We start from the raw sequence: 20,502 nt of genomic DNA, 5'->3' as shown, positions 1-20,502 counted from the left end.
ACTCAAAGAAGATGCTTTATCCTCTGGATTGTCCAGCTGCTATTAAGTGTCCTTTCATTTTAATAAAAGAAACATTTCTGGTGACAACAATTGATTTGGGGATCATTTTTTCCAGTATTGTACAAAATACTGCCCAGGTCAAAGTAGAAAATCTAACTGCCATTGCAAGGAGTATGGAAAGACATTTGGGCTTTACAAGATTTGTATTTAACTACTCGAGGTGATTCAGGCATTTTACTTTTTAAAAAGAGCCATGCTTGTCATAGCATCTTAGCAATGGTTTATAGTTTCTGTAATGACTTGTTTATCCATACATCAGTGTGTCTCAAAGGAAGAGGTGGAGGAGGAAATGGAGAATGACTTGTGCTAAACATTAAGGGATGCTATAAAATAGATCTTCTTGGGGACACGAATATTAATTCACTGAGACAACCAGCTCAAAAAAGCATGTAAGACAAGTTATTTCCTACAGCACCAGCTGGTAACTTGCTTGTTATAGGTAGGGGAGGGGAACTGGATAAGCATGAACAAAAACAGCTCTTGAGGTCCTGGCCTAAGCATCCAAGATTTCCAAAAGCAAGAACCAACAGTTATGGGAAAGAACAATGTTTATGATATGGAAAAGTCCATAACAGAGTTTGGGTGGTAGAATCTTAAATATATATAATTTGCCACAACTTAAATTGATGACTGGTCAAGTCATATTTATAATGCCTCAAAAACTGCTCAAGGTATCTATCCCCCCCCCACACACACACATAAAATTCAAATACCACAGCTGTCTTTTACACAGACACGTAGGCTTTAATGCAACAGTTTGATTCAAACATACCACCTTTGGTATCACACAAATAAGCCCCAGGGGTCTGCACAACCCCCCCTTCCCTTCCCTTGATGCTCCGTTTCTCTCCCTCTCATCCAGACTTATGGAAAACAGTTCTGCAATGGCAACCCATAGTTTGTTGTGCAAATCATAGCTTACCTGAAAACTGTGGCTTCCAGTTCTGGTTTGCAGAGAAACAGTAGTTTGGCACAAACCACTATTTGCCTGGTTCTGTGTAACATAAACCATGGGTCACAACAAATCAAGAAAAGAAGGAACTGAAATGCACAAAATGTTCCTGAAATTCTAAACCACTGCTTGTCATTATGTTGGAACCCAGCCAGTGTGTTCGTTCGATAGAAGGTCATGGATTTCATTTACATGTATGTTACTTTTGTGTTTAAAATTGTAAACCAGATTTTTTTAAAAGTTAATTTTACTACAACTTTTAAAAAAATAAAACCTTTTTTTAAAAAGTCTTATTTTAAATTGATTATTTATTCTGCTTATCTATTATACTGCAAATTGAAAGTATTGCATACTTCACAGGCATTGTATTTGCCCTCACAGTGCCTGCAAGACAAGAGGAACGAATGTTCTTACCCTTTAGGTACAGGATGAAAGAGAAAAACTTGCTCAAGATAACATATAAACTCTATAAAAGACCACACTGAATCTCATATTAATACTCATTACAGGAGTTTTCTTTCTTGGATTTCCTACTTTCAGTCAATCACAACCTAAAAATAAAACAAACAAACACTGATAATCTTGAGACTATTATTGCACAGTTGTAACAATTGAAGGAAATAGTAAGACATTAGGCTAAGGTTTTTTCTAATGTGGACAAAATTAAAAGGCAAAGCCATCCCACTAAATGAAATCAAAGCACATCTACAGGCATGCAACTGTCAACTATATAATTATCTAAGACTCCTTAAAGATGAGGTCTGTAGGGCCAGTGTGGTGTAATGGTTAGACTGTTGGACTAGGATCTGGGAGAACCAGGTTTGAATCCCCACTCGTGCCATGGAAGCTTGCAGGGTGACCTTGGTCCAGTCACAGCCTCCCAGCCTAACCTACCTCACAGGGTAGTTGTGATGACAGTATGGAGGAGAGGAGAATGATGTAAGCCACCTTGGGTCCCCACTGGGGGGAAAGGTGGGGTATAAATGAAGTCATTAAATTACACAGAACTTGTGTGAAGTATTTCTTCCTGAAAGAGGCCATTGGCACTCACAGGATTTTACTGTGGATACTGAGAAAACAGTGCTGGGCATCTGATATCCCAGTACTAGGCAGAAAATAAAACTGCTACCACGAGGCAAGACATTTTGCCTTTTACCCTAAGAACTCAAGGCTGCCAGAGAACAGCAGAAGTGACAACCTTATTCACAGTGCATCCAGCATGCCAGAGACACCATTTTGTAGAAGAGCAAAAAGATAGCTGAAAAACAATGCATGGGCATGTGATCAAGATGATTTTTTTAATGTTGGAAGCTGTAGTCAGAGATGGCACCAGTATGGTAGCACAAGAGCACCCCCCCCCCAAAAAAAAGGCTAGATGTACTCCTTCTAACCCTGTAGAGGATCATTGAGCTTATTATCTTTGGATCCTCTACAGTTGTAGCACTGATCCATGGCTATGAGGCAAAGCAGGCTGGGTCCACTGGATGGCTTGTGATGACACAAACAGCTGCCCCATATCTTGAATTTCACACTTTTGATATTGAAGACAGGAACCATTTTGGACTCTGCTGCAGAAGCAGAGCCGGTAGAGAAATTAGGGAAGAAAACTGATTTTCTTTTCGGAAGAACAAATTTGGGGAGGAAAGATGGAATCAAGTAAGAAATAATTTTTGCATGAAAAGGTGAGTTGGGGGGAATCTGGAAAGGAAGTTACTATTTTGGGAGAGGTTAATTGAAGGATAAATTACCTTCAGGTATGTGGAAGGAAATATATTGGTGGAAACAAATGCTGGAGAGATGAATTTATTTTTATTTATTTATTTAAGCATTTAAGCATGAGCCTGGAAAGGCGGGGTGGGGGGGTTAGGGGAATCACTTCATGTGTGGGAATCACTTCATGTGTGGCAGAGGAGTCGTGACTGGGATTGGTTGTGGCATAAGAATGTAAGAAGGTCCCTGAAGGATCAGATTATTAAGCCCTGCCTAGTTCAGCATTCTGGTTCCTTAAAACAGTGGCCAACTGGATGCTCACAAACAGGGTATATGAAGAGCCTTTCTCGTTTGCCCCTCCCTAGGAGTGGATACTCCAGAAACGAAAGCAAGATGACCTCTGTGTACATGCAGCCCTGTTTTAGCTATTGTTAGAGGACGGCGGAAGACAGGAGGGCCTGGCGGGAGATGATCCATGGGGTCGCGAAGAGTCGGACTCGACTGTGCGACTGAACAACAACAACAACAACAACAAGGACTACTGAAGCCTCAGTGAAACTCGGAAAACAAGATTCTACCATACGTAGTAGCACTGGTTCACACAATGGCTACAATTGAGAAGACTGTGGCATCTACAGATTTAGAGCCACTCCCAGTTTCATTTTATGCAAAGCGATCTTCTCTATACCAAACAAAGGAGAATATGTGATAGGAGATGCTTCAACAATGTCTTCCACCCAATATCCTGTGTAAATTAGTCTGACTCTGACACACCCCATGAAACCCAAAACTCTAGAAAACAGCTCTGCAGGGCATATGTCTAGGCTGTATGAATTAGTAATACAAGAGACACTCATCTATGTATGCAAACACCGGAAAGCCTCCCACGCCCGCAAAGTGTAACATAAGAAACTACCTTTATTCTAAAGTAATTTCCTTTTGTTGTTGGTATCCAACAGAAATTCACAACAGATCACTGTATTTACTTGGTAGATCACGATGTCATGTAGCACACTGCGTATTAAAATACCTTGTGTTATATTAGTCTTGCAGAGCTGTTTGTGAGACTCTGAACATTTTTTCAACTGAAAATGTTCCCCTATGTATTCAAAGACACACACAGAATCCATATTCCTTCACCACTTACACTTCAGGTAACTTAAGTCCTCAATAAGCTCTCTATGGCCCGCTTTTAGTGTCACGTAAAGTTATTTTGTCTTTTTAAGCAGGTTTGTTTTACCTGGAGTAGTTGATTTAAAAAATCTTCTTATAAACATACCAGTTAACATTATGATCTTGTGGGCAATGTGTATAACTGGACAGAGAACTTGCAAGAAGACAATATTAGCATTAATTAGCTATTTTAAACTAGTGAATGTCTTTTCTTTAGAACCAATTTAAATTTACTGTAGCCAATTAAAGAAACGAGCACAATTGTTATTAGGGAAGCCTACACTAAAACTCCTTGATTACCCAGGTTATAGATGCAATCCTATGCATGTTAATTCAGACAAAGATCCACAGAGTTCAGTGGTGTTTAAGGTAAAGGTTCCCTTGCTCGAAAGCCAGTCGAATCCGACTCTAGGGTTGCGGTGCTCATCTCTGTTTCAAAGCCGAAGAGGCAGCGCTGTCCGAAGACATTTCCGTGGTCATGTGGCCAGCATGACTAAACACCAAGGCGCACAGAACACTGTTACCTTCCCACCTATTTATCTACTTGCAATTTCTTGCTTTCGAACTGCTAGGTTGGCAGGTGCTTACTCCCACATAAATGCACAGAGAATTGCAGCTTGGGAAGTTATTTTCCTCAGTTGTAAGTAAAGCTACTCATAATTTATACTGAACGTTTTCATGCCAACTGATGGTTTTATAGTTACCAAAGCATCCTTCACCCGTTACTGCCTATTGAAATGCCATGTTCAGATGCAACAGGTATTATCTTAAAAAACATGGGCTAGCTGGCAACCCTGCTTTCTTTGGGTTTAAAAAACCTGGCTGGTTCTAAAATGATTGCTGTGTAGGGTTTTGGCAAAACATATACCTACCCACAGATGTACAGCTAAGAGCCAACTATTTTATGAACAGGAGATTCAGTCTGCCTGCAACAAAATACAATTATGTTACCACAGCATTCATCCCAAATTTCATCATGTAAGAACCAAAAACAGCAGCTTGGTGTATTAAAGATCTACATGTTACTTTAATAGTACAGTATTTATTTGGGACTGACAGGTGAGGAGAGAGTTGGAAAATGGCCAAGAAGCAACTGAGCCAGGAAAAATGTCCAAAATAGTTTGATATTTCAAACAAAAGGTGCATTAATCTGTAATACAAAGCCCTCCCCATGAAAATAAAATTTAGATATGCATATTAAAAATGATAATTAGTTCACTTCTGTTCTGTAATTTTTTTCTCCCTCTTTTAAATTAATACCAATGATATAATGAGCTTTTGAATGTTTCTTAAAAGACCATCCTGCAAGACCCAACACATTAAAAAAGTCTCACATCCAAATACCCCAAAACATCTTTTTCAAGTAGTAAGGATGAGACACAATGAGTCCAAGGCTGGCTCCTGGAACAAAGCTAAAACACACATCTCAAGGCCCTGTAAAACCATTCAGTCAGTTTTTCTCTGCATACTTTGTAGGAAGGGGATCAACACAACAAAAGGGGCTAAACACATACAGACCATAGGCATGCTGAATACCACAGACCTATGCACTAGAAAGAGAGGAGTCCTATAAAAAAGTGGGATTTGCACAGCAATTTCAAAAGGAGACAGATGTGGCCTCCTGGCCAGGCCCAGAGCCAGAAAATTTGTATGGGGAGGGGCAAATGAGTACAGTGGTGGTGACTACATCATTATTTATTTATTATGGAGTTAAGAGGCAGTGCAACGTCTCTACAAGGGATCATTCTACAAAGAAGGTTAAATGATAATCCATTTTGTATAAAACCAAACATCCCCTCCCTTTTACACTTGATGAACAGAATCTTGTAAATGCATGAAGATCCCCACCCCCATATTTTCCCAATTGCACTTTCCTAGGTTGTAGTATGCCAAATGGAAATCCCCACCTCCACCAGTGTTATCACCATAAAGTGTCTGTGTCTCACCCCCTCCCAATCCCCAAACGCTGCTCTAGATTGGCTCCACATAGCTCACTATAAGGACTTAAGGATCGCTATAGGCATGCAGGCTGGAATGCAATAGAGTTGCCAACCTCCAGACTCCCCTCTACAGATACAGAAATCGACTCCCACCCCACGCTGAGCCCAAAACAGAAGGCAAAATTGTTGCCAGCACCAATTCATTGCCACCATTTTACAGAGATATTAAAAGCTGTGATGCCCCGATCCACTGTGGACTTGTGGGGCAGAACTCTTTTTCTTTCCCTCAACCCCAAGTGTTTCCAAGGGCGAGAACAGCTGCATGGGCACCAGCACACACTGTAAAATGGTCATGAGTCCCCTTGTGAGAGGCAAAATACAGAGGCTGCTGCTTGCCACCCACCCCCTCTGATTCCAACCACCTTTGAACACTTCCCACACAGGCTAAAATAGAGTCCCCCCCAAAGCTTCTACCTTAATGTGCTACGGTGCTACACATCAGAGGAATCCATAACTCACATGAGCTAGCAAGCTAAGGCAGGAAAAGGACTATGTGGCTATCATCATACACACAATTAGACCTGCCATAGGCACGAATGCCGGGTGGATTTATAGTGCACGATCAGACATCTGGGAAGCACCCTGCAGCCATCGACAACCCATTCTGCTCTGCTGCAGAAGTGGACTTAAAAGACTCTGGGGAAAATCCGGTAGTAAATGGGTTGCAACGGGCCACAGATGGACTTTCCCGTGTCTGATCACTCTAGCTCTCATGGCCGTCAGGATGGTCTGATCAGGCCATCCCGACTCTATGCCGTTGTTTTTTCCCTCCTTCTCAGTATGTGCATCATCGCAAACTCCATAGGGAGCCCTTAGTGTGGAGATGCGGATTCATTGATTCCTCGTTTAAATGCATTGGAATCAAACAGCAAAAAAACCCCCCAACCCTGACTGACCTGTGGTTGCGTCTGATCACGCAATGGTGTGCTGTGCCCACAGCTTCCAAGGACTGTGTGATCGCGCAACTGCAGGTCCATTTCCTCTGGAGGATATAGCTTCGCTTCCTCCCCACACTTTATCTTGCGCATGTGACTGCAACCTGTCCAGGGGCCAGTTTGGTGTAGTGGTTAATTGTATGGACTCTAATCTGGGAGAACCGGGTTTGATTCCCCACTTCTTTACTTGCACCTGCTGATGTGACCTTGGGTCAGTCACAAGCTCTGGCACAGGTGTCCTTGAAAAAGAGCAGTTTGTGTCAGAGTTCTCTCAGCCCCACCCACCTCACAGGGTGTCTGTTGTGGGGAGGGGAAGGGAAAGGAGTTTGTAAGCTGCTCTGAGACTCCAAGTGAAGGGCAGGGTATAAATCCAATCTCTTCTTCTTCTTCTTCTGTGTGTAAGTGTAAGGTGATGCACACTCGGACAAAAAATCCCAACTTCAAGTATAGGCTGATGGGGACTGAACTTGCTCAGAGTGAGAGGAGAAAAGACCTTGGGGTCGCAGCAGATAGCTCAATTAAAGTGTCAATCCAGTGTGCTGCAGTGGTGAAAAAGGCAAACTCTGTGTTAGGGATTATTAGGAAAGGGACTGAGAATAAAACGACCACTGTTGTAATGCCCCTGTATAGATCTATAGTGCAGTTTCATTTGGAATACTGTGTACAGTTCTGGTCACCATATTTCAAAAAGGACATTCCAGAGCTGGAAAAACTACAGAGGAGGGCAACCAAGATGATTAGGGGGGTTGGAGCACCTTGCCTATGAGGAAAGGTTGAAGAGTCTGGGACTTTTCAGTTTAGAAAAGAGACGACTAAGGGGGGACATGATAGAGATTAATAAAATTATGCATGGGATGGAGAGAGTTGACAAAGAGAAATTTTGCTCCCTCTCCCAAAATACTAGAACTCGAGAGCATCCAATGAAGCTGATGGGCAGTAGGTTCAGGACAGACAAAAGGAATTACTACTTTACACAGCAAGTGATTAAAATGTGAAATTTGCTGCCAGAGGATGTAGTGATGGCCACAGGGCTCTTCTTATACTTGCTTTGTCTTACTTCCCTTCCTGAAATTACTGCATTGAGAACTACTTCCCAGGCAAGTATTAATTATGTTAATAGGTTCCCCACACACTATACAGAGCTTTTATAGGCTACTCAGTTCAGTTAGAAAAGTTCTGTTCTTGCAAGGAGTTATGCATGCAAATATATCCAATGCAAACTCACAATACTACTTGGGGTCCATCAGTAAGGGCGTAAGTCTCTACTCCTACTTATGGCTACTTTAATCCAGCCAAGCAAATAGGGAAAGCAAGCTGCTGAAGCCAGCATGTTGTGTTGCAACAAGCTTCATGCTTATCAAATACACCTCTGCAAGGCTACGACAATGGCGTGACAGCTGAATTAGAGACTGTTGAGTGATAGTGAGATATTGAAAAAATGGTATTTAGCAGAGATAAGTGGGCTTGAAGCTCAACATCAAAAAAACTAAGATCATGGCATCCGGCCCCATCACTCCTTGGCAAATAGAAGGGGAAGTCGTGGAAGTGGTGACAGACTTCACGTTCCTGGGATCCCAGATCACCGCAGACTGTGACAGCAGCCATGAAATTAAAAGACGCCTGCTCCTTGGGAGGAAAGCGATGGCGAACCTAAACAGCATGATAAAAAGCAGAGACATCACCCTGCCAACAAATGTCCGCATGGTCAAAGCAATGGTATTCCCAGTAGTCATGTATGGCTGCGAGAGTTGGACTATAAGGAAGGCCGAGCACCGAAGAATAGATTCTTTTGAACTATGGTGCTGGAGAAGACTCTTGAGAGTCCCTTGGACTGCAAGAAGATCCAATCAGTCAATCCTAAAAGAAATCAACCCTGACTGTTCCCTGGAAGGCCAGATAATGAAACTGAAGCTCAAATACTTTGGCCACCAAATGAGAAGGGAGCACTCACTGGAGAAGACCCTGATGCTGGGAAAGATTGAAGGTCAAAGAAGACGGGGACGGCAAAGGATGAGATGGTTGGACAGAGTCATCGACGCAACGAACATGAAATTGAGCCAACTTCAGAGGACAGCGGAAGACAGGTGGGCCTGGCGTGATCTGGTCCATGGGGTCGCGAAGAGTCGGACTCGACTGTGCGACTGAACAACAACAAAGTTAGTCCAGCAGAGCCAGAGTAAAATAATTCAGACTGAGAGTCCATGTGTGATTAAAATATAAAGTTTTTACTAAATTCTAGCATGGGAAGGGTAACTGGGATGAAAATAACAACAGAGCATAATCGGCTACATCCTTACTCTACAAAGACAAAACTAGAAGAGAGAATGGCTACTCTTCTTGTTCTTCAGAACACCAAAACAAAGATGGGAAAAGAAGCCATAAAATGGTAATATACCTTGACACTTTAGTCCCAATCAGGGAATCCTACAGCTAAAGAACATTGGTTACATGAGAAACATGTGACTTCCTGTGAGTAACATAAACATTTAACCCCAGATATACTGAGTGTTTTCAACTTGTAATACCCAAGAGAGACCCACCCATGCTTCAAGATGAATAACAAGGAACGTGCCTTCCAGTGACATGTACAAAGACATTTTTGAGATTCGAAATACACTTCAGTAGACCAGGCTTGGGGCCACCTTCCAGAATGTGATTACACCAGTGTTAAAGGAAGGTAGTAAATGTTAATTTCCAATTGATATATAAAAAACAGCGGCTATGATGTGATCTATTCCCTTATAAGAACAACCTTTTAGGTTATAAATACAGTCGTCTTCTTCCACACATGCCATTTTAATGTTACTGCAGTGTTTCCTAAGTATTATGAAATCACATCCTCTCTTCTAAATTTGCTAAATCTTCTGTTCCCCCTAATCCAGCATGTCCCATACTTCTTTCCCACTTGTCCAGCTTCTCAACACATGCTACTTCAATGCCCCCTCAGCCAACTTCTTCACACATGACATCTCTCCCTAGGTCCTACCGTTCCCCCTCCTATTCTCTAGATCGCTAGCCTGAAAATGTTTGTCAGGACTCCTTCAAACACTTCTCCCTTCCAGAAAACATTCCATGTGTACATACCTACAACTTGGGAAACTCTGACCTCAGACTGTTTATAAGCTGATTATTCTCAATAAGATAAAGAAGTATTTTCATCCCTTGCACAAACACAGAAGTTGCCAATGCTCCACAGTTTGAATAACATTTGCTTATAGAAAAACACTAGACATCATTTCAGGCCACTGGTCCAAATGCAGGTGAAGTCCAAAGTCCAGCATTAGAAATGAAACAAGTGGGGACCTGCTAATTCTCCCATCTCTGCTTTCCCCCCTCTTCCCTACTTCTCTCACACTCTCTCTTCTTCCTGCTACCCCTTTTCTTACTCTCGCTCTCTCCTCCATGTCTGTCACTTCCTTTCTGCCCCCACCCCATCACTCTTTCTGCCCGTCACTCTCCCAGCCTCCCACCTCCTCCCCCCCACACACACACAGCAGCTTAAAGCAGAGGTGACAGCAGCCACTCTCCAGGAATCACAACGGATTGCCCAAATACAGAGATCAGTCCCTCTTAGGGCTGCCAGCTCCATGTTGGGAAATACCTGGAGATCTGGGGGTGGAGCCTTGGGAGGATGACGTTTGAGCTTGGAAGTGACCTCAGCAGGGTATAATACCAGAAACTCTACCCTTCAAAGCAGTCATTTTCTCCAGGGGAACTGATCTCTGTCATCTGGAGATCAGTTGTAATTCCAGGAGATCTCCAGCCCTCACCTGGAGGTTGACAACATTAGTTCCCCTGGAGGAAATGATGGCTTTAGAGGGTAGAGTCTATGGTGTTATAGCTGTCTGAAATCCCTCCCCGCCTCAATCCCCACCACCCCTAGGCTCCACCTCTCAAATATCCAGGAACTTCCCAACCTGGAGTTGGCATCCCTATCTCCTTCCCATCCAACAGCCAACCTAACTTTATCTGCCCCTCTGTCTTCAGCTTTCCATCTCCTTTCTCCCTGCAGCTTCTACTGAGGAAAACTATAGTCTTTCTTCCACAGTGGGGACTAAAGCAGTTTATTCTTGCCTCCTTTTCATCTGCACAACAACCCTATGAGGTAGGTTAGGCTGAAAGTATGTGACTGGTCCAAAATATCCCAGTGAGCCTTCACAGCAAGATGGGGATCTAAACCTGGGTCTCGCAAACCCTACTCTGACCATTATACTACACTCACAGGGTGGCTGCTGTTGAACAGTAGCAAGCAGCCAGGCCTAGTTGAATCATGCATGTCAGGTGATCTCAAGTCCCTCAGACTTTACCACAGAATCTCCAGGAATTTCCCAACCTGAAGTGGGCAATCCTAGTCCCAGGCCTGGCTCCAACCCCACTGATATTTAGCCATTCATACTGCAGGAGGAATCCTCCCCAATCCCAGATCTAGTCCTGCTTTTTGCCCCCCCCCCCCGTCTGCCTGCCTGCCTGCCTACCCCACCCCCCTCTGGATGTTGCCTGGAGTCAATCCCTGCAGCAGCCATTTCAAAAGGTTTTTTAAACTTTTTGGATTTTTCTGCAGCCCCACAGAGTCCCCTGATTCTGTAGAAAAACCTGTTGGGGGAGAATGTGTCCCCTATCTGCAGAAATAAGTATGGACATGCAGAGGGGACTGTTGAGAATTAGATATACAGATGGCCAGTATGTCACTCAGGTCCCAGCTCAGCCACAGACACACTAGGTTGCCCTCATGAGTCCTTCAGTTCCCCACATGTAAAAGAAAATTAGAACAGTGACACACCTCATAAGGCTACCATGAGAAAGAACAGTATAAGAAAATGCTGTTATATACCATGAATATTAAGGTAAAGGTGAGATAGAAATTTCAGTAAGTTTTCTAAACTGGCCTTGGAGAATTTAGTATGAATTGATTTAAAATCAATCCATGAGTTCAATGGGATTCACTAGAACTGCAGCCCTACATGGATGGAGCTTAGGGGGCGCAGTCACCCATGGGAGGTTGACTTGAGAGGGACTTTTCCATGGAGGCCTGAGTGTTCTACAATTCACTTCCAAAACAGACTGGTTCCACGTAACAGTGTTATCTTCTCTTATGCATATTGTTTAGTGTTGCATTACATTGGTTATTGGAGGATGGTACAAGGTTGGATATTCTATCATAAAAGAGGTTACAATTATTTACACAGTATCCACACTATAGTATATAGGTATAAGGCAAATATAAGATTTGTTGTAAAGTAAAGCAATGTAACTCATTCGACTTGTTATTTTATTGTTAAAGCAAGAAGGAATATGTTGTTGTTGTTATGGTAATAATATGTATGAATTAGTGTTTAAAATGAAAAAAAATACTTATAAAAAAGTGAAATAAATCATTTTAAAGAAGTTAGAAAGAAAATCCTTGTGTTCTACTCGCACTTTACTGTACAAGCAAGGTTTATTAGTCAGCATATCCAAAATGAATGGATGAGAATGGAGTGCCAGCTACTTACATGTTTGTAAGTCTGATCAAAAGTAAATTCAAAAGAAAAACTGCATCTCTCAGTAGCTACTGCCACTAGATTCCATGACCAGCAGTTTAACATTTTCACCACATGGGCTGGGAATTAAATGAGTCTTTTCCTTTTTGTTCTCTTGCCAATGGCACACACCACAAACGTCACTCTCCAGTAAGTACCTTAGTTTTTCATGGCTTATTTCTCCTGCCCTTATTGTCTCTATGAAGGTTTTCCAAGCTGGGGTGCAGGGCACTGCCAGGAGTTCTTTAATTAACTTCACCTCCACTGACAACAAACTCACCATTTAAAGGGCATCCTTTCAAAACTAGGCAAAGGGAACAACCAGTGTTCTCTAACTGGTGTGTTCTTCCAACAGAAAATTCCCTCCTTCAACTGGGGGACTTGGGTCATGAAAACATTGAGATAAAACAATTCCTTTCACCCTCCAGCCAGCCCAGTGGCCCCAAAGTCCTCTTAAATGGCAAGACAGATACCAAACTCTTAATTTTACACAAGCCATTCCCTCCCTTGACCTCCATATGCCACCCCACTAGGAGGCAACTTTGCCAAATGTTATGCCCACCCCACTTCTGCTTTCTTGACTGACAAAATGACCTAGGGGAAATGTTTAAGAGCTCAGGATTCCAGAGTGAGCTAATACAGGATGCCTTTGGTTACTGGAGGGGTGTGTGTGAAGAAGCTAGAAGCCTCTGAACGTCCCACCCCCCGCCTTCTTAAATTTAAAAATGGGATGAATGTTACCATTTTTGGACATGAGTTTTGCTCAAGCCCAGCCCTTAAACCGCACCATTCAAAACTGAAGTGAGCTCCGTCCCGCTGTGGAAGAGATATTTGTGGGCAGGCGGCGGGAGGGAGAACGTGGCTTTCCCCTAATAAAACCCACGCGAAACTGTTCAATCGGTCCTCTTGCGAGACCAAGAGAGACTCAGCAAGACGCGACGGGCTCTGGTTTCTCAGAATGCTGGAAAGAATGGGCGGACGTCATAATGGAACTGGGCGAAGAGCCGGATCGCCGCGGCCGGCTTGCGTTGCCCCCCTCCCCCCGACGCTCTGCTGTTCCCGGCCGCACAATACAATTTCCGTGGCCGGTAACTTTACGTTAGAAGAGAAAAGTGCTGCAGTTGATAATGACACCTAGTAGCAGGCAAGCGCGTTACCTGCCCCGCCTCCTGGACACGTCCTGGCTTCAGCCTCGCAGGGCGAGAGAAGCCACCCTTAATACAAGCAAGGCGGCAGCGGCAGCAGCCGGGCGTGCCAACGGCAGCCACTTCCCTATTAGAGCAGCCCCTCCAGGAAGGTTGCTTTTGTCAGTTGCGTTGCGAAACGCCGAGGGGGGCAGCAGAGCCAGCCTGTCTCCCGGCGCTCGTAGCGAAAACATCTGTTGCTTTAGAGCGGCAGCAGGAGGAGGAGGAGGAGGAGGTAGTTGTGGTAGAGGAGGAAGAGCAACTTCGGGGCTGCCGAATTGAGCAACACAAACGGCTCCAGTTCTTTACCTCGCACCACATTTCCTTAACAGATTGTATTATTTCAGCAATATCTCCCCCCCCCCAGGCAATCACCTCCCCTCCCTTCTCCAACAACCCAATGCTTGCATTTCACAAATTAAAAAGGGTTTCCCCCCCCCCCTTAAAAGTCTGCAAGCAAGCCAGCATCTCACAGCATCTCCTAAATGCAGACTGTCACCTGCCTCAATGTTAACCAGCCTTCCCCGGTTATTTTAAATTGCACTTTGTAATCACATTATCGCCTCCTCCCTCACTGCCCAGCCTGCCAGTTAAGCTCTGCCTCTCAAACCCTGCCCCCTGTGCCCCCTGCCTTCAGAAGGGAGACAATGGTAACTAGAGAGACGAGGCATTTCCTGTGGTGGCACCTTACTTCTGAAATGTCTTCCCTCCCCCCAGGGTTGGCCTGGTGCCTACTTTACCTTGCTTTAGGTCCCAGGATAAAGCACATGTTTTTACTCAGACTTTTAATTAGTGGTTTTATCTTATTGGGGTTTTTCTTTTTAGTGCTCTGCTGTTTTATGGACTATATGCTGCTTATGTCTAATGACTTGTTTTTGTACTGTGGGTTTTGATTGTAAACCGCCTCCAGGAGGTGGTGTAGAAATACTCTAAATAAATAAATACGGAGCACAGCTATAGAGGGGCCACTGTCTGTCCACGCACAGCATTAACTGCCTGTCCCCGGGGGGGGGGGGGAGATAATAAATCTCCATGACCGGATTTGGTCTAAGGCTGCCATAGCACATCCCTCCCCTGACACAGATGGAAAGCTCTGAAACTGCACGAGACACCAACGGGAGAGCGACGCAGCCAGGGATCCGGAGCTTCCTACAGGAAACCTGCACGGCGACCAGCACCCTTCGCAGCAGCTGTAAGGCTCCGGGATCTACAGCCCGGGCGGGGTGGAGTGCGATAGGCAAACACAGGCGAGGTGAAGAGACATGTGCCGATTCACAACCACGCACGCGAATCTAGTCCACGACGTCCGGCCAGATGCATCCCCCACCCCGTCCTCCACGCTGTTAAACGCCTCCTCTAATGGGAGTTTTCTGCAGCCTCCGGCAATACTTTCCCACCCTGGAGTTGGAAGAAGGTGAGATCCAGGTTACCTTTCTCTGCTGCTTTTCCCAGGCTGGATCCAAAAGTAGATCCCTGTCCCAGTCTTCCTCTGGCTGCATGTAGTCATTGGTTTGCTGAGAGTCATAATGATCCATCTTTGCGAGGTGTGCGTTTGCGTCCTTTGGTTTTGCTTTTTTGATGCTTCCCTCACCCCAAATGAAAGGCGCCCTGCTCAAGCACAGCGACAGAACAGAAGGCAGCTCCCACGGCGAGATAGCAACCTAATCTTTGCACACACCGAAGGAGGAGGGGACGGAGGAGCAAGGAGAAAGCAGCCCTGCCTCCGGCGTGACCTCATTGGCTAACTGGAGTTGCCCAAAGTTCATTTTAGAGGGCTACCGAGGCTCCCATTGAGACTCTCAAATGCCAATCGCAACTCGCAGCTGCTCCTATAGGTTGATTTAAGAATCCCCCCCCCTACCCTTCCCTTTATACATGTGACGTCTGAAGTGCATCGACTTGATGGAATGGGCGTCGTGACGTCTCCTTGTAGTTGGAGGGGCTTTAGAGTAGCAGGAAAAAGCTTGGAGAGGGATAACATATGCTCTAACCTCGGCAAGGAATCGTAGGGAGGAGTCTTTTTTCATAAAATCGAGTATGAACGTTCTCTCTTCTGGTTTCTTATACTAAGTATTAACTTGAAGGCAAACGTGCAACAATGTAGAATTCTCCCGCCCTCTTCACTTGCAGTACTTAGACCATAATTCTGTGTGCGTTAGTTTCTGGGACAGGAAATTTGAATATGGTATCTACAAACATTTCAACCTGGGAATTCTGCAAAAATCAGCCTGTGGTTTTGTTTTGTTTTTTAAGTGCACGTTGCGAGAGCTTAAATGTTATGGAACTAATAACAATACTTTTTGCAAAATGTTCAGCTTGTTAAATGCTTATTAAAAAATCCACCACTGAAGGATATTTTTAAATAATACTTTTCCTTTATGAGCTGTAAATATTTCACTTTCAAAAGTCAAAACGTTACCAACTCTGAAACACTTGAGACGGTTATTTACTTCACAGATTGTCTTGGAGCAGACCAGAGTACTCCAGCATTAACCAACCTGGAAGCTCTTCTGAGAGCTTTCCTGCAGAGCATGAAGGCAACCTCCCTCCTTTGCCTGTCCCATCCCCAATCCCCCCCCCCAAAAAAATCTGGTACTTTAGAAACAGCTGTCTCAGAACAAGGACCTCTCTTAATTATCATTGCCCTTACCAGGTGATAGGTCTGTTCTCCATGGCAATATTCTCCACAGAAAATTGCCAGTTAATGCTAACCCCACTCCCAATTTCTTCTAGGTAATTTAGAGAAAGAAGAGCATGGGAAATAGAGCATGATACATTTGTTAGTGTTTGGCTTGGAAAATTGTAATATAATAGGTGCCATGCTTTATTTCATGTGATATTTATTTATTTAGAACATTTTATGCCACTACTTCAGGAAACCTACTCAAGTTTCTTGTTTTATTTTCTTTTTTAAAAAGAAACCCCAATGTTCCTGTAATATGCAAATTTAGTGTACTTGCTCTCAGGAAAGCTGCATTTCAACAATTACTCATTTAGAAGCAGATTTAAACTAAAGTTTGGGTGTGCTGCATACTGAAATGATTAACATGGAAATATTTGAGACTGAGTTGAAAGCTTCTTATTCTGAAATATTCATTATTCAGTTATTTGCAGTGTTAAGGGAATGGTTCAGAAAGGAGCTTTTATAAAGAGAACAGGACAATGGGCTATCCTGTCCTTATATATAACTGAGTTTTGGTCCCACAACATTCTATGCTTGCCAAAATCAGTTGGCTCCATGATGTGTCAATCACAAGGTGTCTCTATCCACTGGCTGTGTTGCCTGAGTTCTCTCCCACCCATTGCAGCCTAGGCCACTCTTCTCTGATTGGGCCAGCATTTCAAGGTCATTTGCATATGGAAGCTGATTGGACCTCACTCCATTCCACACCTCAAACATCCTCCTCCCCCCACAAGACAGTTGGGACTGTCACATACATGTGCAACCTGGTGTATTCCGAGGTATAATATGTCCTCACTCACAACACATCACTTCCCCTTCAAAAGAAACAAACCCAATAATACAATCATGCCACACCAAAAAAAAGACAGATCACACCACAAGCACAATACCACAAGGCAAAAAATGATAGGAAAAGGTGCCAGCAGTCACCCCATTACTGCCACAGTGGCAGTCAGGGCTTCAGAGCACGGTGGGGGGAAGATGGAAAGCTGATCAATGAGGGGGAAATGTAGGTTGATGCTTGGCTGGGAAGTAGATAGGGTTGCCAACTCCAGATGGGAAAATCCTGGAGATTTGAGAGATGGATCCTGGAGAGGGTGAGGTTTGAGGAGGAGTGGGACCTCAGACAAGTACAATGCCGTAGACTCTGCCCTCCAAACCAGCAATTCTGTAATGGGGAATCACTGGAGGTCCCACAGGGCTCTGATCTCGCTGGGGAGCTCATTCCAGAGCGTCAGTGCCACCAGGGAGAACACCCTGGTTTTAGTCGCCACCAACTTGGCGTCCCAAGGCCCAGGGAGGGCCAGACGGTTTTGTGTACCAGATCACAGTGCTCCCTGGGGACCATGCGGGGAAAGGCCTCAGGTAGGCAGGCCTCTGACCATAAAGGGCTTTAAAGGTCAAAAACAGCACCTTGAAGCAGATCCGGAATGCTATTGGTAGCCAGTGCAGCAACTTTAGCACAGGCTGGATGTGCTCCCGGATGGGGAGGCCCATCAACAGCCTGGCCGCCGCGTTTTGCACCAGTTGCAGCTTCTGGAGTTGCCCCAAGGGCAGCCCCATGTAGAGAGCATTGCAGTAGTCCAACCTCGAGGTGACCATAGCGTGGATCACTGAAGCCAGGTCATTGCGTTCGAGGAAGGGGACCAACTGCCTAATCAGCTGAAGATGGTAAAAGGCTGTCTTGGCAGTGGCTGCTACCTGAGCCTCCATTGTCAAGGAAACATCCAGGAGCACTCCCAATTCCTGATCGTCGGCACTGGCACCAACGGTGCCACACCGAAAGCTGGTAGAGGGACCCCTAACCTCGAACCACTCCGATTCAGGCATAGGACCTCCGTCTTTGTCGGATTCAATTTCAGTTGGCTCAGCCTAAGCCATCCCGCCACGTCCTGCAACGCCTGGTCCAGATCTTCCAGGGTAGAGCCAGACTGACCACCCAACAGCAGATAGAGCTGGGTGTCATCTGCATATTGGTGACACCCTAGCCCATGCCTCCGGGCAATCTGGGCAAGGGGCACATATAGATGTTAAATAGCACTGGGGAGAGCACTGCCCCTTGTGGCACTCCACAAATTAGTGGGTGCCTTCGGGACGGCTTCTCCCCAAGTGCTACCCTTTGTCCCCAACCCTGGAGAAAGGAGACAAGCCATTGCTAGGCAAGCCCCTGAATCCCCATGTCGATGAGGCGGTGGGTGAGCAACTGATGATCGACCGTGTCGAACACTGCCAACAGGTCCCACAACAGCAGCACCCCCATCCCACCCCAATCCAGATGCCTCCGGAGGTCGTCTGTGAGGGTGACCAGTGCTGTCTCCATCCTGTGACCCGGGCGGAAGCCGCACTGGAAGAGATCCAGCGTAGGAGTGTCATCCAGAAAGCTCTGCAACTGTATCGCCACCGCCCTCTCTATTAATTTGCCCAAATAGGGTAAATAGGAGACCGGCCGATAGTTGGCCAATTCCCCTTCAAAAGAAACAGACCTAATAACACAACCATGCCACACCATAAAAAAGACAGATCACACCACAAGCAGAATACCACAAGGCAACAAATGATAGGAAAAGGTGCCAGCAGTCACCCCATTACTGCCACAGAAATATACCTGAGAGTGCTGCAGAGGATGGTGTGTGGGTCCCAGGTTCATGTTATAAAAGCTGCCTGGGGGATTATGGACCATTCACAGCCTTCCTACCTTAACATACCTCACAGGGTTGTTGTGCGGATCATACAGGGGAGAGGAGAATGATGCCAGCGGCTTTGGTTCCCACTGTAGAGAAAGACTGCCCTTTCCCTAGGCAGAGGCTGGGGGGGGGGGAGATGTAAACCTGAAGACAGACAGGCAGATAAAGGTAAGCTGATGATTTCCTGGAAAGGACATAGGGTTGCAAGCTCCAGGTTGGAAACTTCCAGGATATTTTAGGGATGAAGCCTGCTGAGGGTGGGGTCTGAGGAGGAGGAAGAGGGGGACCTCAGACAGATACAATGCCACAGACCCCACCCTCCAAACAAGCTGTTGCCAATCTCCAGGTGACAGCTGGAGAGCTCTTAAAGCTCTGGTGCTAATTCAAAGTGCTGGGGGTGTGTTGCGTTCTGTCAGGGGATGCTGTGACTGTAGAAAATGAATGGGGACAGAGTACTGTTTTGGAAATCTTTAGGAATTCTCCATTTACCATAGGGCACCCATCCAGAGCCTCTGGCATTTTCTGACTCTGCTGGCATCAAAACCAATTTAAGGCAAAATAGAGATATGGAGACTTTCCCATCCTCCTTTGCATCAATCTGTCTTTGTTGGACACCACCTATGGGCCAATCGGCCTGACTCCTGCAGGTGGGAAAGAGGACCAAGGCAGTTAGAGCCGAGGCTGGGAAAAGAAACCAATCTCACAGGTAATTAGGGTTGCCAACTCTTGAAATCTTACTGGCGGGGGAGGCTCCGTTCTGACCGGGAGCCGGCTGTGTGTGTGTGCGCACGCGCGCCGCCGCGACATCACCAGAAGCGACATCAGACATTGCTGACGTTGGAGGCGTGGCCGAGCTCGTCAGGGGGGAAACATATGGTTTCCCCCCTGACGAGCTCAGCCACGCCCCAAACGTCAGCGACGAGCTCAACCACGCCCCAAACGCCAGCCCCAAACGCCAGCAACCTCTGGTGACGCAGCTTCGGGGGCGGGGTTCCCCCAGGCCCCGATTCTGTCAGGGCGGAACTCGGGGCTCAGAAGCGGGGGATTCCCCGCCCCCCGCGGTCATTTGGCAACCCTAGACCAGCCATAGACTTTCTGCCTAACCTACCTTGCGGGGTTGCTGTACAGATCACAAAGCGGAAGAGGAGAATGAAGTAAGTTGCTTTGTTCCCCACTAACGAGAAAGAAAGAACTTTGCCTAGGAAGGAGGCTGCAGAGAGGGGAGGAGATAAAGTTGCCAACTTTAGGTATGGAAATTCCTGGAGATTTGAGGGGTGGAGCCTGGACAGGGTGAGGTTTGAGGAGGGGTGGGACCTCAGACAGGTACAGTGCCATAGCCTCCACCAATGTTCCCTCTAAGCTCTGGAGTCTTGTGAGCAAAAATCCTACTTTGTGAGCAACTGGCATTAAAGTTGTGAGCAAGCAATTTGGCTACTGCATGAATTAGTTTGCTCTGGAGCCATCCTTCCTGAGCTAAGACAAAAATGTGTGAGCTGGAGGCTGAAAAACTGTGAGCTAGCTCACACTAACTCAGCTTAGAGGGAACACTGGCCTCCACCCTCCAAACCAGCCATTTCCTCCTGGGGAACCACTGTTGCCAAT

General features: G+C 45.5%; 1 protein-coding gene across 4 annotated transcripts in view; it reads right to left on the bottom strand.

The window, feature by feature from the left end:
- ACTN1 (actinin alpha 1) overlaps nucleotides 1-15,199 on the bottom strand; it is a 115,716-nt gene extending 100,517 nt beyond the window's left edge. For all 4 annotated transcript variants that reach the window (XM_015413304.1, XM_015413305.1, XM_015413307.1 and 1 more), the window contains exon 1: nucleotides 14,964-15,199. In XM_015413304.1, the coding sequence (XP_015268790.1) occupies nucleotides 14,964-15,068 (105 nt within the window). In that variant the 5' untranslated portion in view covers nucleotides 15,069-15,199. The remainder of the gene's footprint in view (nucleotides 1-14,963) is intronic.
- Between the last annotated feature and the right edge of the window lie 5,303 nt (nucleotides 15,200-20,502).

This window comes from Gekko japonicus, unplaced genomic scaffold (genome assembly GCF_001447785.1).
Source record: "Gekko japonicus isolate JY-2015 unplaced genomic scaffold, Gekko_japonicus_V1.1 scaffold32, whole genome shotgun sequence".
Taxonomy (NCBI): domain Eukaryota; kingdom Metazoa; phylum Chordata; class Lepidosauria; order Squamata; family Gekkonidae; genus Gekko; species Gekko japonicus.
The sequence above is the reverse complement of the archived record's forward strand: the minus strand, read 5'-3'. Positions and strand labels throughout refer to the sequence as shown.